General features: G+C 48.1%; 1 protein-coding gene across 1 annotated transcript in view; it reads left to right on the top strand.

Moving 5' to 3' along the window:
• CDHR2 (cadherin related family member 2) overlaps positions 1-14,546 on the top strand; it is a 239,739-nt gene that overhangs the window by 106,497 nt on the left and 118,696 nt on the right. The window contains exon 11 of the mRNA XM_077265704.1: positions 2,403-2,518. Within this exon, the coding sequence (XP_077121819.1) occupies positions 2,403-2,518 (116 nt within the window). The remainder of the gene's footprint in view (positions 1-2,402; positions 2,519-14,546) is intronic.

Genomic DNA, 14,546 nt, shown 5'->3' on the forward strand with positions numbered 1-14,546 from the left:
ACCATAACATTCTTAATGGCTTCAGAAAGGCCATTTCTAAAATTAGCGGCCAGTGCACACTCGTTCCAATGTGTCAGCACGGACCATTTCCGAAATTTTTGGCAATACACTTCAGCCTCGTCCTGCCCCTGAGACATAGACAGCAAGGCCTTTTCTGCCTGAATCTCAAGATTGGGTTCCTCATAAAGTAAACCGAGCGCCAGAAAAAATGCATCAAGATCAGCCAATGCCGGATCTCCTGGCGCCAGCGAAAAAGCCCAATCCTGAGGGTCGCCCCGTAAGAACGAAATAACAATTTTTACTTGCTGAGCAGAATCTCCTGATGAACAGGGTCTCAGGGACAAAAACAATTTACAATTATTCACGAAATTCCTAAACTTAAACCTGTCTCCGGAAAACAGTTCAGGAATCGGTATTTTAGGTTCTGACCTAGGATTTCTGATAACATAGTCTTGTATGCCCTGCACACGAGTAGCCAGCTGGTCCACACTTGTAATCAAGGTCTGGACATTCATGTCTGCAGCAAGCATAGCCACTCTGAGGTAAAGGGGAAGGAGAAAAAAAAAAAAACTCAGAATCTTCTTTCTTATAATCCCTCTTCTGCAATGCATTAAACATTTAATACTGGCCTGGCAAACTGTTATGACCCCAATGGCGAGGGTCTCAGAGGAACGTGGAAGTCTGCAGAATACAAAAATCCAGCTCATAGGGCAGTGGTAACTGGGTTGACCATATATCTACTCCTAACGCCAACACTAGAAGTAGCCGGGGATCATTCCTACGTTGATTCTAGATGACACGCGCCAGCCGGAGAATCTAGCTACCCCTAGTAGAGGAAAACAAAGACCTTTCTTGCCTCCAGAGAAGGGGACCCCAAAGCTGGATAGAAGCCCCCCACAAATAATGACGGTGAGGTAAGAGGAAATGACAAACACAGAAATGAACCAGGTTTAGTACAGAGAGGCCCGCTTACTGATAGCAGAATAAAGAAAGGTAACTTATATGGTCAACAAAAACCCTATCAAAATCCACACTGGAAATTCAAGAACCCCCGAACCGTCTAACGGTCCGGGGGGAGAACACCAGCCCCTAGAGCTTCCAGCAAAGGTCAGGATATAGATTTGGAACAAGCTGGACAAAAATACAAAACCAAAACAAATAGCAAAAAGCAAAAGGCAGACTTAGCTGATATAACTGGAACCAGGATCAGTAGACAAGAGCACAGCAGACTAGCTCTGATAACTACGTTGCCAGGCATTGAACTGAAGGTCCAGGGAGCTTATATAGCAACACCCCTAACTAACGACCCAGGTGCGGATAAAAGGAATGACAGAAAAACCAGAGTCAAAAAACTAGTAACCACTAGAGGGAGCAAAAAGCAAATTCACAACAATGCCACACAGAGTTCTAGCAGCAGACACATCTCTACAACAACTGTTAAGAGGAGACTTTGTGCAGCAGGCCTTCATGGTAAAATAGCTGCTAGGAAACCACTGCTAAGGACAGGCAACAAGCAGAAGAGACTTGTTTGGGCTAAAGAACACAAGGAGTGGACATTAGACCAGTGGAAATTTGTGCTTTGGTCTGATGAGTCCAAATTTTAGATCTTTGGTTCCAACCACCGTGTCTTTGTGCGACGCAGAAATGGTGAACGGATGGACTCTACATGCCTGGTTCACACCGTGAAGCATGGAGGGGGAGGTGTGATGGTGTGGGAGTGCTTTGCTGGTGACACTGTTGGGGATTTATTCAAAATTGAAGGTATACTGAACCAGCATGGCTACCACAGTATCTTGCAGCGGCATGCTATTCCAACCGGTTTGCGTTTAGTTGGACCATCACTTATTTTTCAACAGGACAATGACCTCAAACACACCTCCGAGCTGTGTAAGGGCTATTTGACCAAGGAGGAGAGTGATGGGGTGCTACGCCAGATGACTTGGCCTCCACAGTCACCAGACCTGAACCCAATCGAGATGGTTTGGAGTGAGCTGGACCGCAGAGTGAAGGTGAAAGGGCCAACAAGTGCTAAGCATCTCTGGGAAGTCCTTCAAGATTGTTGGAAAACCATTCCTGGTGACTACCTATTGAAGCTCATCAAGAGAATGCCAAGAGTGTGCAAAGCAGTAATCAAAGCAAAAGGTGGCTACTTTGAAGAACCTAGAATATAAGACATAATTTCAGTTGTTTCACACTTTTTTGTTAAGTATATAATTCCACATGTGTTAATTCATAGTTTTAATGCCTTCAGTGTGAATGTACAATTTTCATAGTCATGAAAATACAGAAAAATCTTTAAAATGAGAAGGTGTGTCCAAACTTTTGGTCTGTACTGTATATTTAGTGAAGAAACCTAATATTGGTTTTTAATCATACTACACCGAATTTCTTTATATCTGCAGGTTCTTCTAAGCCTGGTCTATTTGAGATAGATATAAATGGGGAAATCCGTGTAACAGGAAACATAGATCGGGAAGCTCTGTTGGAAGATGAGGAACAGGTTATATTACAGGTGGTGGTGAGTATGCCAAAAGTAAAGGAAGCACCTCACATGTCCTACTCTTGCAACAAAGCTATGCTATTGACCATAATCTATATACAGAATCTACATGGTGTCAAAGTGAAATATATTGTCCACAGCAACTATCATGCAAAAAAGTAACTATAAGTCTACGTTCACATTAGCGTTCGGCGCCGCAGCGTCGGGCGCCGCAGCGTCGCCGCATGCGTCATGCGCCCCTATATTTAACATGGGGGTGCATGGACATGCGTTGTGCTGCGTTTTGCGACGCATGGCCGCAAGCGTTGGGCGCAGAGAACGCAACAAGTTGCATTTTTTTTGCGTCCAACTTTCGGCCAAAAAGGACGCATGCGTCGCAAAACGCAGCGTTTTAGCGTGCGTTTTGTTGCGGTTTTGTTTGCGTTATGCGTTGCGTCGCCGACACTGCGGCGCACAACGCAAATGTGAACGTAGCCTAACACTGGTAAACTTTCAATGGCCACAGCAATAATATTAATACGTGAAGTATTCTCACAGGATTTTTTTTGTAGGCCTATGTGGCAGGTACAGTTATAAAGACAGTGTTGATACCTTTATGGGAACTCTATTTCTGTCAGTGTTGTAAGCATACACTGAGGTAGTGTGGATGGTATTTAGATATGATATTCCGGTATTGTGACCATCTATGTATGTGGCGCTGACACTGTTTTGTGTTCAGGCCATTTAGTTATGTGACTTGAATTCTACAGTTTTAGTTTTTTTTCCTACTCTGCAGGCTTTAGTCACTAGAAACCTTAGCAGTTTCTCTTTGGGTCCTATGCCTCTTTCTGCTTACAGCTTCTCTCCATACAGTATTCTTCTATAGCAGCACATGTAAGAAAAAACTGAAGGTTTCAGTAGTTTTGAGAGTGAATGTGAGTGCAGGAAGGTAAACAGGCTTTTTTATAGCAAGATATATTACAAAGTTTCTTATATTCTCTTGAATTTACGAATAAAAAAAATTAAAGTTTAGGTAGAGTTATTCTCAAGCTGTGCCTTGAGCAGCACACAACTTTGCAGTCTCCTTATTTCCTGGTTGCTGGGGGACGTGGCCAATCTTCCTTGAGTGACAGTTCTGGTTAGTAGCTGTCACGGGGAGACTAGGTGAGCGAGAGCTAATAACCCGGGCCCCTGCAATTTCCCTCAGACTAGGGAAATCCTGACTGACCCTCTACCTGGAGTTTACACTGATGGTGTGCATGTCCAGGCCTCGACCCTCGCCCTGTCTCCTGTTTCAACCCTAGGCTGAAACCAACCGCCCACCACCCAGTGAAGAGGTAATACACCAATACCCACAGTTAGCACAGACAAGGATAAAGTAAAATATACACCACGCCGCAGTCACTCAGGAACACACTATAAATGTGCAGGGCAAAATAAATACAAATATAGGAAGGAGTAAATAAGACTAAGGAAAATACACCACCAGCAACGAATCTCCAACAACCAGCTCTCCACTCTGGACCGAGATAACAACGCACAAGACAGAAGCTATAATCGGCGACGCCCAATGATCAGGAGAACTATTTAAAGGCAATGGGCATGGCCCAGCTTCCAATCCGAGGATCAGGTAAATTAACCCCGGAACAGCTAGATAAAATCTAGCCGACGCCAATGAGCAAATAGTGGTCAAAAGCGGAATTACCGCTGTCTGTCGAATGACCTGGTCTGAACAGCGTCCGACATGACAGTACCCCGCCTTCTATGAGGGACCCCAGGGCCCTCACGGCTTATAGGACCCGGCTTGTCTGGATGGCAACGATGAAAAAACCTGACCAGCCGATCCGCATGAATATCCGAGGCTGGTACCCAGGACCTCTCCTCAGGCCCATAACCACACCAGTGTACCAAGTACTGTAAAGTGCGACGCACTACACGAGAGTCAACCACCTTGGAGACATCAAACTCCAAATTACCATCCACCAAGACTGGAGGTGGCATAGGCGCCACGTCCACAGAACCCACCACCTTCTTTAGAAGAGACCTGTGGAACACGTTGTGTATCTTATACACCGTAGGGAGCTCCAATCGGTACGCTACTGGGTTAATGACGGCGGTGACCCTAAATGGACCAATAAACCGTGGACCCAATTTAAGGGATGGTATTTTGAGTCTTATGTTTTTTCTGGATAACCACACCCAGTCATCCACACTCAGGTCCGGACCTGGCACACGCCTACTGTCAGCCACACGTTTGTACCTAGCACCCACACTCAACAGGCGCTGTTTAACTCTCCTCCAGACTGATGACAATTGTGCTCCTAACTGATCCTCCTCCAGAACGCCGGAAGAGCCCCTCTGACTCAAGGTACAAAATTGAGGATGTAGCCCGTAAACACAAAAAAACGGAGACTCCCCAGACGACTCCTGGCGGTGATTATTGATGGCAAACTCAGCCAAAGGAAGAAAGGTAGACCACTCCTCCTGGCTATCAGAGACAAAGCAGCGTAAGTACTGTTCCAAATTTTGGTTCATACGCTCAGTCTGACCATTTGACTGAGGATGGAACGCCGAAGAATGAGACAACTTGATCCCCAGCCGTGAGCAAAATGCTTTCCAAAATGTTGCCACAAACTGAGACCCCCTATCAGACACGATGTCAGACGGAACCCCATGAAGTCTGACCACCTCCTGCACAAATACCTGAGACAAAGTCTTAGCGTTAGACAACGAAGGCAAAGACACAAAGTGCGACATTTTAGAAAACCGATCAACAATCACCAAGATGACCGTGTTCCCAGCTGATGAGGGCAAATCAGTGATGAAATCCATGGAGATTTCCGTCCATGGCTTACTAGGTACTTCAAGAGGAAGTATTGTGCCAACAGGACGGGAGCGGGGCGTCTTAGCCCTAGCGCACGTGGTACAAGCTGACACGTATGAGACCACGTCCTGTCGGATCCTGGGCCACCAAAACCGACGTGACACCAACTCCAAGGTACCTCTAACCCCTGGGCGGCCAGCCAGGACAGCATCATGATGCTCCACCAAAACCTTTAAGCGGAGATGAAGCGGTACAAAAGATTTGTTGATGGGAAGCTCAGATGGTACCTCCTCCTGAGCCTCGGCAATCTCAGCCTCAACCTTGGTAGTGAGAGCCGAAACCACGACACCCTTTTGGAGGATGGGTACTGGATCTTCCTGAGGTTCACCCCCCAGAAAACACCTGGACAGAGCATCCGCCTTAGTGTTTTTAGACCCCGGTCTGTAAGTGACAACAAAATTGAACCGCGTGAAAAACAATGCCCAGCGAGCCTGCCTGGGGGACAGACGCTTGGCTGACTCCAAATACAGCAGATTCTTATGATCGGTAATAACAGTAACCTGATGTACCGACCCCTCCAAGAAGTGTCGCCATTCCTCAAAGGCCAACTTGAGTGCCAACAATTCCCTGTTGCCGATATCGTAGTTACGTTCGGCGGACGACAGTTTCTTGGAGAAATAGGCGCACGGACGCAAACCACTCAAAGATGAGCCTTGAGATAGTACCGCCCCCACACCAACCTCAGACGCATCGACTTCCACAACAAAGGGTTTTGATACGTCTGGCTGCACAAGAATGGGGTGTGACAAAACACACCGGGATCGCCTTTGCTGGGGTCAAAGGTCACGTGGTTTGTGCATTAAACTCTAAGGCGTACAGCAGGGTTCTGAGTAGACTGACCGTAGGTCAGGTTTATTAACGTGAAAGCAATCATAAAACAAAACATAAACATAAATCCTTGCCTGTCCGGCACTAACTAAACAAACACGTTCCTAACTAACAACTGGGGGGGCTTCTCCCACCCAGCTAACATTACATAGATCATGAGCATAGCTCTCACTCACGTTTGTCTCACACAGACAGGCATACTGTGTGCCCCAGGCTGACACCTGACACCTCCAGCTGATCAGCCTTTATTCCTGCACTTATTAACCCCTGAGTATCCTGAAAATACTGAGGGGCCTAATTCACATAGGACAAGTATCTGGGCGAGATATACCTGCCCCCGACTACCAGACCGACATGACTCTTACATATACTCTTACATATCCTCCCCCCCTGCTCAGACCACTCAGGTCGAGCAAGAATACTCTCGAAACAGTGTACTCGGGACAGGGCATCAGCGTTCCCCATCTGCACCCCGGGCGGTGCTCCACCGTGAAAGAGTAAGCCTGCAGGGCAAGGAACCACCGGGTTACCCGACTATTACGGTCCTTGTGGAGGTGCATCCATTTGAGAGGTTCATGGTCCGTGACCAGCCTAAACTTCCTACCTGCCAGGTAATACTTGAGGGAGTCGAGAGCCCATTTGATGGCTAGGCACTCTTTTTCAACCACGGCATACCTCTGCTCATGTACATTCAGTTTCCGACTGAGGTAGAGGACCGGGTGTTCGACTCCGTCCCTTACCTGGGAAAGTACAGCTCCGACACCAGTATCAGAAGCATCAGTTTGCACCACAAACTCGCTGCTGAAATCAGGAGTCACTAGTACGGGCTGAGAGCACAAAGCCCGTTTCAGACTGTGGAAGGCCTCTTCAGCCGCTGAGGACCATTTTACCATGACGGAATCCCTCCCTTTGGTAAGATCCGTCAAGGGGGTAGCCATGGCCGCAAAGTTGGGTATGAACCGGCGATAATAGCCGGCAATGCCCAGGAAAGCTTGAACTTGTTTCTTGTTCACTGGTTGCGGCCAGCCCTGAATTGCCTGTATTTTGTCGATCTGGGGTTTAACCACTCCTCTGCCAATCACGTAGCCCAAGTATCGGGCTTCTTCAAGGCCGATGTGACATTTCTTGGGATTCGCCGTTAAGCCTGGTCTCGCAGGTCATCAATCACCGCCTGTACCTTCCGGAGGTGAGCTTCCCAGTCCATGCTGTAAATTATGATGTCGTCTAGGTAGGCAGAAGCGTACTGCCTGTGAGGCCTCAAGACTCGATCCATCAATCTCTGGAACGTTGCTGGGGCTCCGTGAAGTCCAAACGGCATGTAGATATACTGGAACAGACCTTCCGGTGTAGCAAATGCCGTCTTCTCTCTGGCCGCCTCGGCCAGAGGGATCTGCCAATACCCCTTTGTTAGATCCAGGGTCGTAATGTATCGGGCTTTACCAAGCCGGTCGATCAACTCATCGACCCGGGGCATAGGGTACGCATCAAATTTAGAAACAGCATTCAGTTTCCTAAAGTCATTGCAAAACCGTATAGAGCCATCCGGCTTAGGTATCAACACGATTGGACTGGACCAGGCGCTGTGCGACTCTTCAATGACTCCTAAGTCCAACATTGCCTTCACCTCCCGGGAGACGGCTTCACGGCGTGCTTCCGGAATCCGGGATGGCTTTACATGAACTGTGACACCAGGCTCTGTGACAATCTCATGTTTCACTAGCCTAGTCTGGCCAGGTTTTTCCGAGAAAAACTGTTGGTTCTGTAACAAAAACTGCTTAACCTCAGATTTTTGTCGTTCAGAGAGAGTCTCGGCAATCTGCACCTCCGGTACGGTAGGTGAGCAAACCGGACGGGGCAGATCCGCTGTTAGGGCAGCGCGGTCTTTCCAGGGTTTTATCAGATTCACATGATAAATCTGTTCTGGTTTTCTCTTACCAGGCTGGTGCACTTTATAGTTCACTTCACCAACTCTTTCTATGACCTCAAAGGGGCCCTGCCATTTTGCCAGAAATGTACTATCCACTGTAGGGATTAGAACCAACACCCTATCCCCGGGTGCAAACGTACGGACCTTGGCGCCTCTATCATAACTTTGCCTCTGGGCTCCCTGGGCCTGTAACATATGTTCCCTAACAATGGGCATGACAGCAGCAATACGGTCCTGCATTTGTGTTACATGGTCTATCACCGTTTTAAAGGGAGTGACTTGACCTTCCCAGGTTTCTTTTGCGACATCCAACAGTCCACGGGGACGACGGGCGTATAATAGCTCAAAAGGCGAGAATCCTGTGGAAGTCTGGGGAACTTCCCTAATGGCAAACAGCAAATAGGGTAGCAAGTAATCCCAGTTCTTCCCATCTTTGTCCATCGCCTTCCGGAGCATCTGTTTTAAGGTTTTGTTGAACCGCTCAACCAGGCCATCTGTTTGAGGGTGATAAACAGACGTACGCAACTGGTCTATTTGTAAGAGTCTGCAGAGCTCCTTCATCACCCTCGACATAAAGGGAGTCCCTTGGTCGGTGAGTATCTGTTTTGGAATTCCCACCCGACTAAACACTTGTACCAACTCTTTGGCGATCGTTTTGGCAGCAGTGTTACGCAAAGGGATGGCTTCTGGGTAACAAGTGGCATAGTCCATGATGACGAGGATATGTTGGTGCCCACGTGCGGACCGGGGAAGGGGCCCAACCAAATCCATCCCAATTCTCTCAAAAGGGACCCCAATGATAGGGAGGGGTACCAAAGGGCTACAGAACCGAGGTTTAGGTGCCGAGATTTGGCATTCTGGACAGGACTCACAATAGTTACGTACATCATTATGTATTCCGGGCCACACAAAACAATGCGATATCCTTTCTGTGGTTTTCTGTACCCCCAGATGTCCCCCCATTATAAGTCCGTGGGCCAGGTCCAGTACCTTCCGCCGATAAGTTTTGGGTACCACTAACCGTTGCACAATATCTTCTCCTTTTTTCTCTACCCGGTAGAGCAAATCATTTTCAAGAACCATGTATGGGTACGCTATCCTAGCGTCAGGTTCTACGGGTACCCCATCTATCATTTTTACATTTTTCCTGGCCGGAGTCAGGGTAGGATCTTTCATTTGCTCGCTGTGAAAGTCATCCGCCTGGACTCCCAAATCTGGTAGGCAAGGTGCTGGATGGCTGTCTGCCTCCGCCTCTCGCTGAGTTTCCTCAGTTTCCCCCACCATAACTGAGAAGGGGAAGTGAAGGTGAGATTCAACAACCTCCCCAGCAACGTCTTCCTGTGGGACCTCCTCTAGGAGTTCGGGACCTCCAGATGGCATGGGAAAAGATTCACAGCTACCGTGAAGGAGCAACTGATTCTCCCATAACTGCCAGAAATGGGGAAAATCCCTACCCAGGATTATATCATGTAACAATGCGGGAACGAGTCCCACTTTGTGTTGCACAGACCCATAGGGAATGGAAATCGGTATGACCGCTGTTAGGTACGAGCAGGTGTCACCATGCACACACGTTACAGAGAATTTGTCAGACGAACCAGACGGAAGTGCCACCAGACTAGCTTTCACCAGAGTCACCACACTTCCAGAGTCTAGTAACGCCACAACACTTTTCCCATCAACAGATAATTCACACAGGTGTTTTGCTATATCATTTTGGCCCGCATTCACATTCACCAGCCGTGTAACCAAAGACATGCGTTTCTTAGAGTCTATAACATCGCACTGCATGGGTTCAGTGGTAACAGGACAGTTCGCAGAAACATGGCCCTTCTCATGGCAACGGAAACACCTAACAGGCCCCCTACTGAGACCACCGTCCCATACTCTCTGTCTCGGAGTGCGAGCAGTCCCGGCAGTCCCGGGTTCCTCCCCCACAGGTTTTGGCGATTTTCCTTCACCCGTAGTCGCTGGAACAGTCTTACCGGTTCCACGAGGAGAAGGTACAGACCGGGTGCTAGCGGTTTAGTCGGGAAGTCCTTCTGCCACGGAATAACGCTCGACCAACTCCATAAGTTGATCCGCTGTCGTGGGATTTCCTTGGCTTACCCACCTTTTCAGCGTTGGAGGTAGCACTCTCAGGTACTTGTCCAGGACAACCCGCTGGATTATTTCTGGGGTTGTCAGTACCTCGGGTTGCAGCCATTTCTTTGTCAAGTAGATCAGGTCGAACATCTGAGACCGCGGCGGTTTATCAGGCTGGTATGTCCACTGGTGTACCCTCTGCGCACGGACAGCCGTCGTCACACCTAGCCGGGCCAGGATCTCAACTTTCAGTTTCTCAAAGTCCTGAGCGACTTCCGGGTCCAAGTTTGGGCCTCGCCGAAGAGAAACGGAGCAATCAAATCGGCCCATCGTGCCTTCGGCCACTTCTCCCTCAGTGCCGTCCGCTCAAACGTTGTCAGGTATGCTTCGACGTCATCTTCTGCAGTCAACTTTTGCCAGTACCGACTCACATGGATCCTTCTGGACTCTGCTTCCGGGTCTACCTCAGGCATGCTCACCAGGCGCTGCGCCACCTGTTGAAGAAGCTGGCGGTCTGCAACCGTCATGTCCATTAACTCCTTCAGCTGTGCGGCCATCAAGTTATTAGCTTCATGCTGTGCGGCAGTGGCCTGCTGCTGTACGGCAGTGGACTGTACTAGGGCTTTCACCACGTCTTCCATACTGTCGCCTGTGCCACGCGATGCCCGCATTCTCCACCACAATGTGACAAAACACTCCGGGATCGCCTTTGCTGGGGTCAAAGGTCACGTGGTTTGTGCATTAAACTCTAAGGCGTACAGCAGGGTTCTGAGTAGACTGACCGTAGGTCAGGTTTATTAACGTGAAAGCAATCATAAAACAAAACATAAACATAAATCCTTGCCTGTCTGGCACTAACTAAACAAACACGTTCCTAACTAACAACTGGGGGGGCTTCTCCCACCCAGCTAACATTACATAGATCATGAGCATAGCTCTCACTCATGTTTTTCTCACACAGACAGGCATACTGTGTGCCCCAGGCTGACACCTGACACCTCCAGCTGGTCAGCCTTTATTCCTGCACTTATTAACCCCTGAGTATCCTGAAAATACTGAGCGGCCTAATTCACATAGGACAAGTATCTGGGCGAGATATACCTGCCCCCGACTACCAGACCGACATGCCTCTTACATATACTCTTACAGGGGGCTGAAACAAAACTGTTCTTAAGAAATTCAAATGCGCGCACAGCAGCCTCAGGCCAAACGGAGAAATTGGTACCCTTTTTAGTCATGTCAGTTAGCGGTTTAGCAATGATGGAAAAATCCTTGATAAATTTCCTATAGTAGTTAGAAAACCCAAGGAACCGCTGAAGTGCTTTCAGGTTATCAGGACGTTCCCAATGCAGCACCGCTTGCACCTTAGCGGCGTCCATTTTAAAACCAGAAGCAGACACAATATAACCCAAGAAAGGCAACTCTTGAACAGAAAATACACATTTCTCAAGTTTAGCATACAGCTTATTCTCTCTGAGAAGCTGTAACACCTGCCTGACATGATTTAAATGAGCATCACGGTCACAAGAATATATGAGGATGTCATCTAGGTACACGATAACGAATTTCCCCAAAACATGCGAGAACACATCATTGATGAAATGTTGGAACACTGCAGGTGCGTTAGTCAACCCAAAAGGCATCACCAAATTTTCAAAATGACCCTCAGGGGTATTAAAAGCCGTCTTCCACTCATCACCTTGACGGACTCTTATGAGGTTGTACGCCCCCCTGAGGTCAAGCTTGGTAAACCACTTAGCACCCGCCACCTGGTTGAACAAATCTGGTATCAGTGGCATCGGGTATGGATCACGAACCGTAATCTGGTTCAACTCCCTGAAATCCAAACACGGGCGTAATCCGCCATCTTTCTTCTTCACGAAGAAGAACCCTGCTGCCACCGGCGAGGATGACGGCCTGATGTGCCCTTTGCTCAAGCTTTCAGCAATATAATCTTTTAACGCTTGTCTCTCCGGACCGGAGATGTTAAACATCCTTGCTTTAGGCAACTTGGCCCCTGGTTTAAACCTGATAGAACAGTCATAGGGATGATGTGGCGGCAACTCTGAACAACCCTTCTCAGAGAACACATCCACAAAATCCAGAAGTGACTCCGGAACGCTTGAAGTCACCGCAGCCACACATGTGGCCAGGCAATTCTCCTGGCAGAACTCGCTCCACTGAATTATGTCCTGAGTTTTCCAGTCAATTACCGGGTTGTGCATGGACAACCAAGGAAAACCCAAAACCACCTGAGCAGGAAGATTCCTGAGCACCTTACATGTAACCCGCTCGGAATGTAGAACCCCAATGTGGAGTTTCACCTCAGCCACAAATTCAGTAATCTCCCCCTGAGAGAGAGGAGCTGCATTGACGGTGACCACACGGATAGGATGAGACAGTTTGTCAATCCTAAAATCTGCTGTGCGCGCAAACTCCTCATCAATGAGATTTGTGGCTGAACCACTATCCACAAAAACAGTAATTGGCAGCTCACTGCCAGCGATAAAAACCTTAGCAGGGAGCATGCATTGAGAAACCACCATGGAGGATATACATAAGCTCAGATTGGTCTCCTCCACACTCTCTGAGCTTAGTTTTCCGCCGTTGCATTTTTCTTAGACAGCTGAGGACAGATGTTAATAAAATGACCAGTATTACCACAGTAAAAACAGGCTCCCTGCTTCCTGAGCTCAAGGGCTTGATTCTTAACATGTGATACCCCTGCGATTTGCATAGGTTCTGTGGGCTCACCTGCAGCAACCTCACGTGAACCTGAACCCTCTCCCATAGGCGGTGTCTCATGCTCCCCCTGACGCAAACGGCGATCAATGCGGACAACCAGACTCATAGCGGAATCTAGAGAAGCAGGAGTCTCGTACATCAGAAGAGCTTTTTTAACCCTTCCAGAAACCCCATGAATAAACTGACTCCGCAATGCTGGATCATTCCATTGTGTATCGATCGCCCAGCGATGAAATTCAGAACAGTAATCCTCTGCAACTCGCTCCCCCTGGCGAATAGTGCGTATCTTAGATTCTGCTAGAGCCATTCTGTCAGGTTCATCGTAGATTTTCCGAAGAGAAGAAAAAAAACTCTCCACAGAGTCAAATGCAGCAGAATCAGATGGCAAAGAAAACGCCCATGCTTGGGGATCCCCGCTTAACAATGACAACACCAGGCCCACACGCTGAGCCTCATTACCCGAGGAGATCGGGCGCATACGGAAATATAGTTTGCAAGCTTCACAAAAAGAAACAAATTTACTGCGTTCCCCAGCAAATTTTTCAGGCAAAGGGAATTTAGGCTCAGCAACTCTTCCTGTCGCTCCAGCTTGCACATTAGATACTGCTAGTCCCTGTTGCTGAACTGCCCCCCTCAACTCAGTGACCTGTAGGGACAGCGCCTCCAACTGGCGGGTTATGGAATTCATGGGATCCATGACAAAAAAAAAGAGAAACCCTTTTTTGTTGTTGTTGGGCCGATTATAATGTCACGGGGAGACTAGGTGAGCGAGAGCTAATAACCCGGGCCCCTGCAATTTCCCTCAGACTAGGGAAATCCTGACTGACCCTCTACCTGGAGTTTACACTGATGGTGTGCACGTCCAGGCCTCGACCCTCGCCCTGTCTCCTGTTTCAACCCTAGGCTGAAACCAACCACCCACAACCCAGTGAAGAGGTAATACCCACAGTTAGCACAGACAAGGATAAAGTAAAATATACACCACGCCGCAGTCACTCAGGAACACACTATAAATGTGCAGGGCAAAATAAATACAAATATAGGAAGGCGTAAATAAGACTAAGGAATATACACCACCAGCAATGAATCTCCAACAACCAGCTCTCCACTCCGGACCGAGATAACAACGCACAAGACAGAAGCTATAATCGGCGACGCCCAATGATCAGGAGAACTATTTAAAGGCAATGGGCATGGCCCAGCTTCCAATCCGAGGATCAGGTAAATTAACCCCGGAACAGCTAGATAAAATCTAGCCGACGCCAATGAGCAAATAGTGGTCAAAAGCGGAATTACCGCTGTCTGTCGAACGACCTGGTCTGAACAGCGTCTGACATGACAGTAGCTCTATCCTGCTCCTGTAACAAGTTAACACTCTTTCATGGTTTTGAAGTCTACACTGTTATCACTATAGTTTTTTACTATTGTGATCCAAGCAGTGACGATTAGTGTTGAGCATTCCGATAACGCAAGTATCGGGTATCGGCCGATACTTGTGGTATCGGAATACCGATACCAAGTTCCGATACTTTTGTGGTATCGGGAATCGGTATCGGAACCATATTCATGTGTAAAATAAAGAATTAAAATGAAAAATA

Source organism: Ranitomeya variabilis, chromosome 5 (genome assembly GCF_051348905.1).
Source record: "Ranitomeya variabilis isolate aRanVar5 chromosome 5, aRanVar5.hap1, whole genome shotgun sequence".
Lineage (NCBI taxonomy): Eukaryota > Metazoa > Chordata > Amphibia > Anura > Dendrobatidae > Ranitomeya > Ranitomeya variabilis.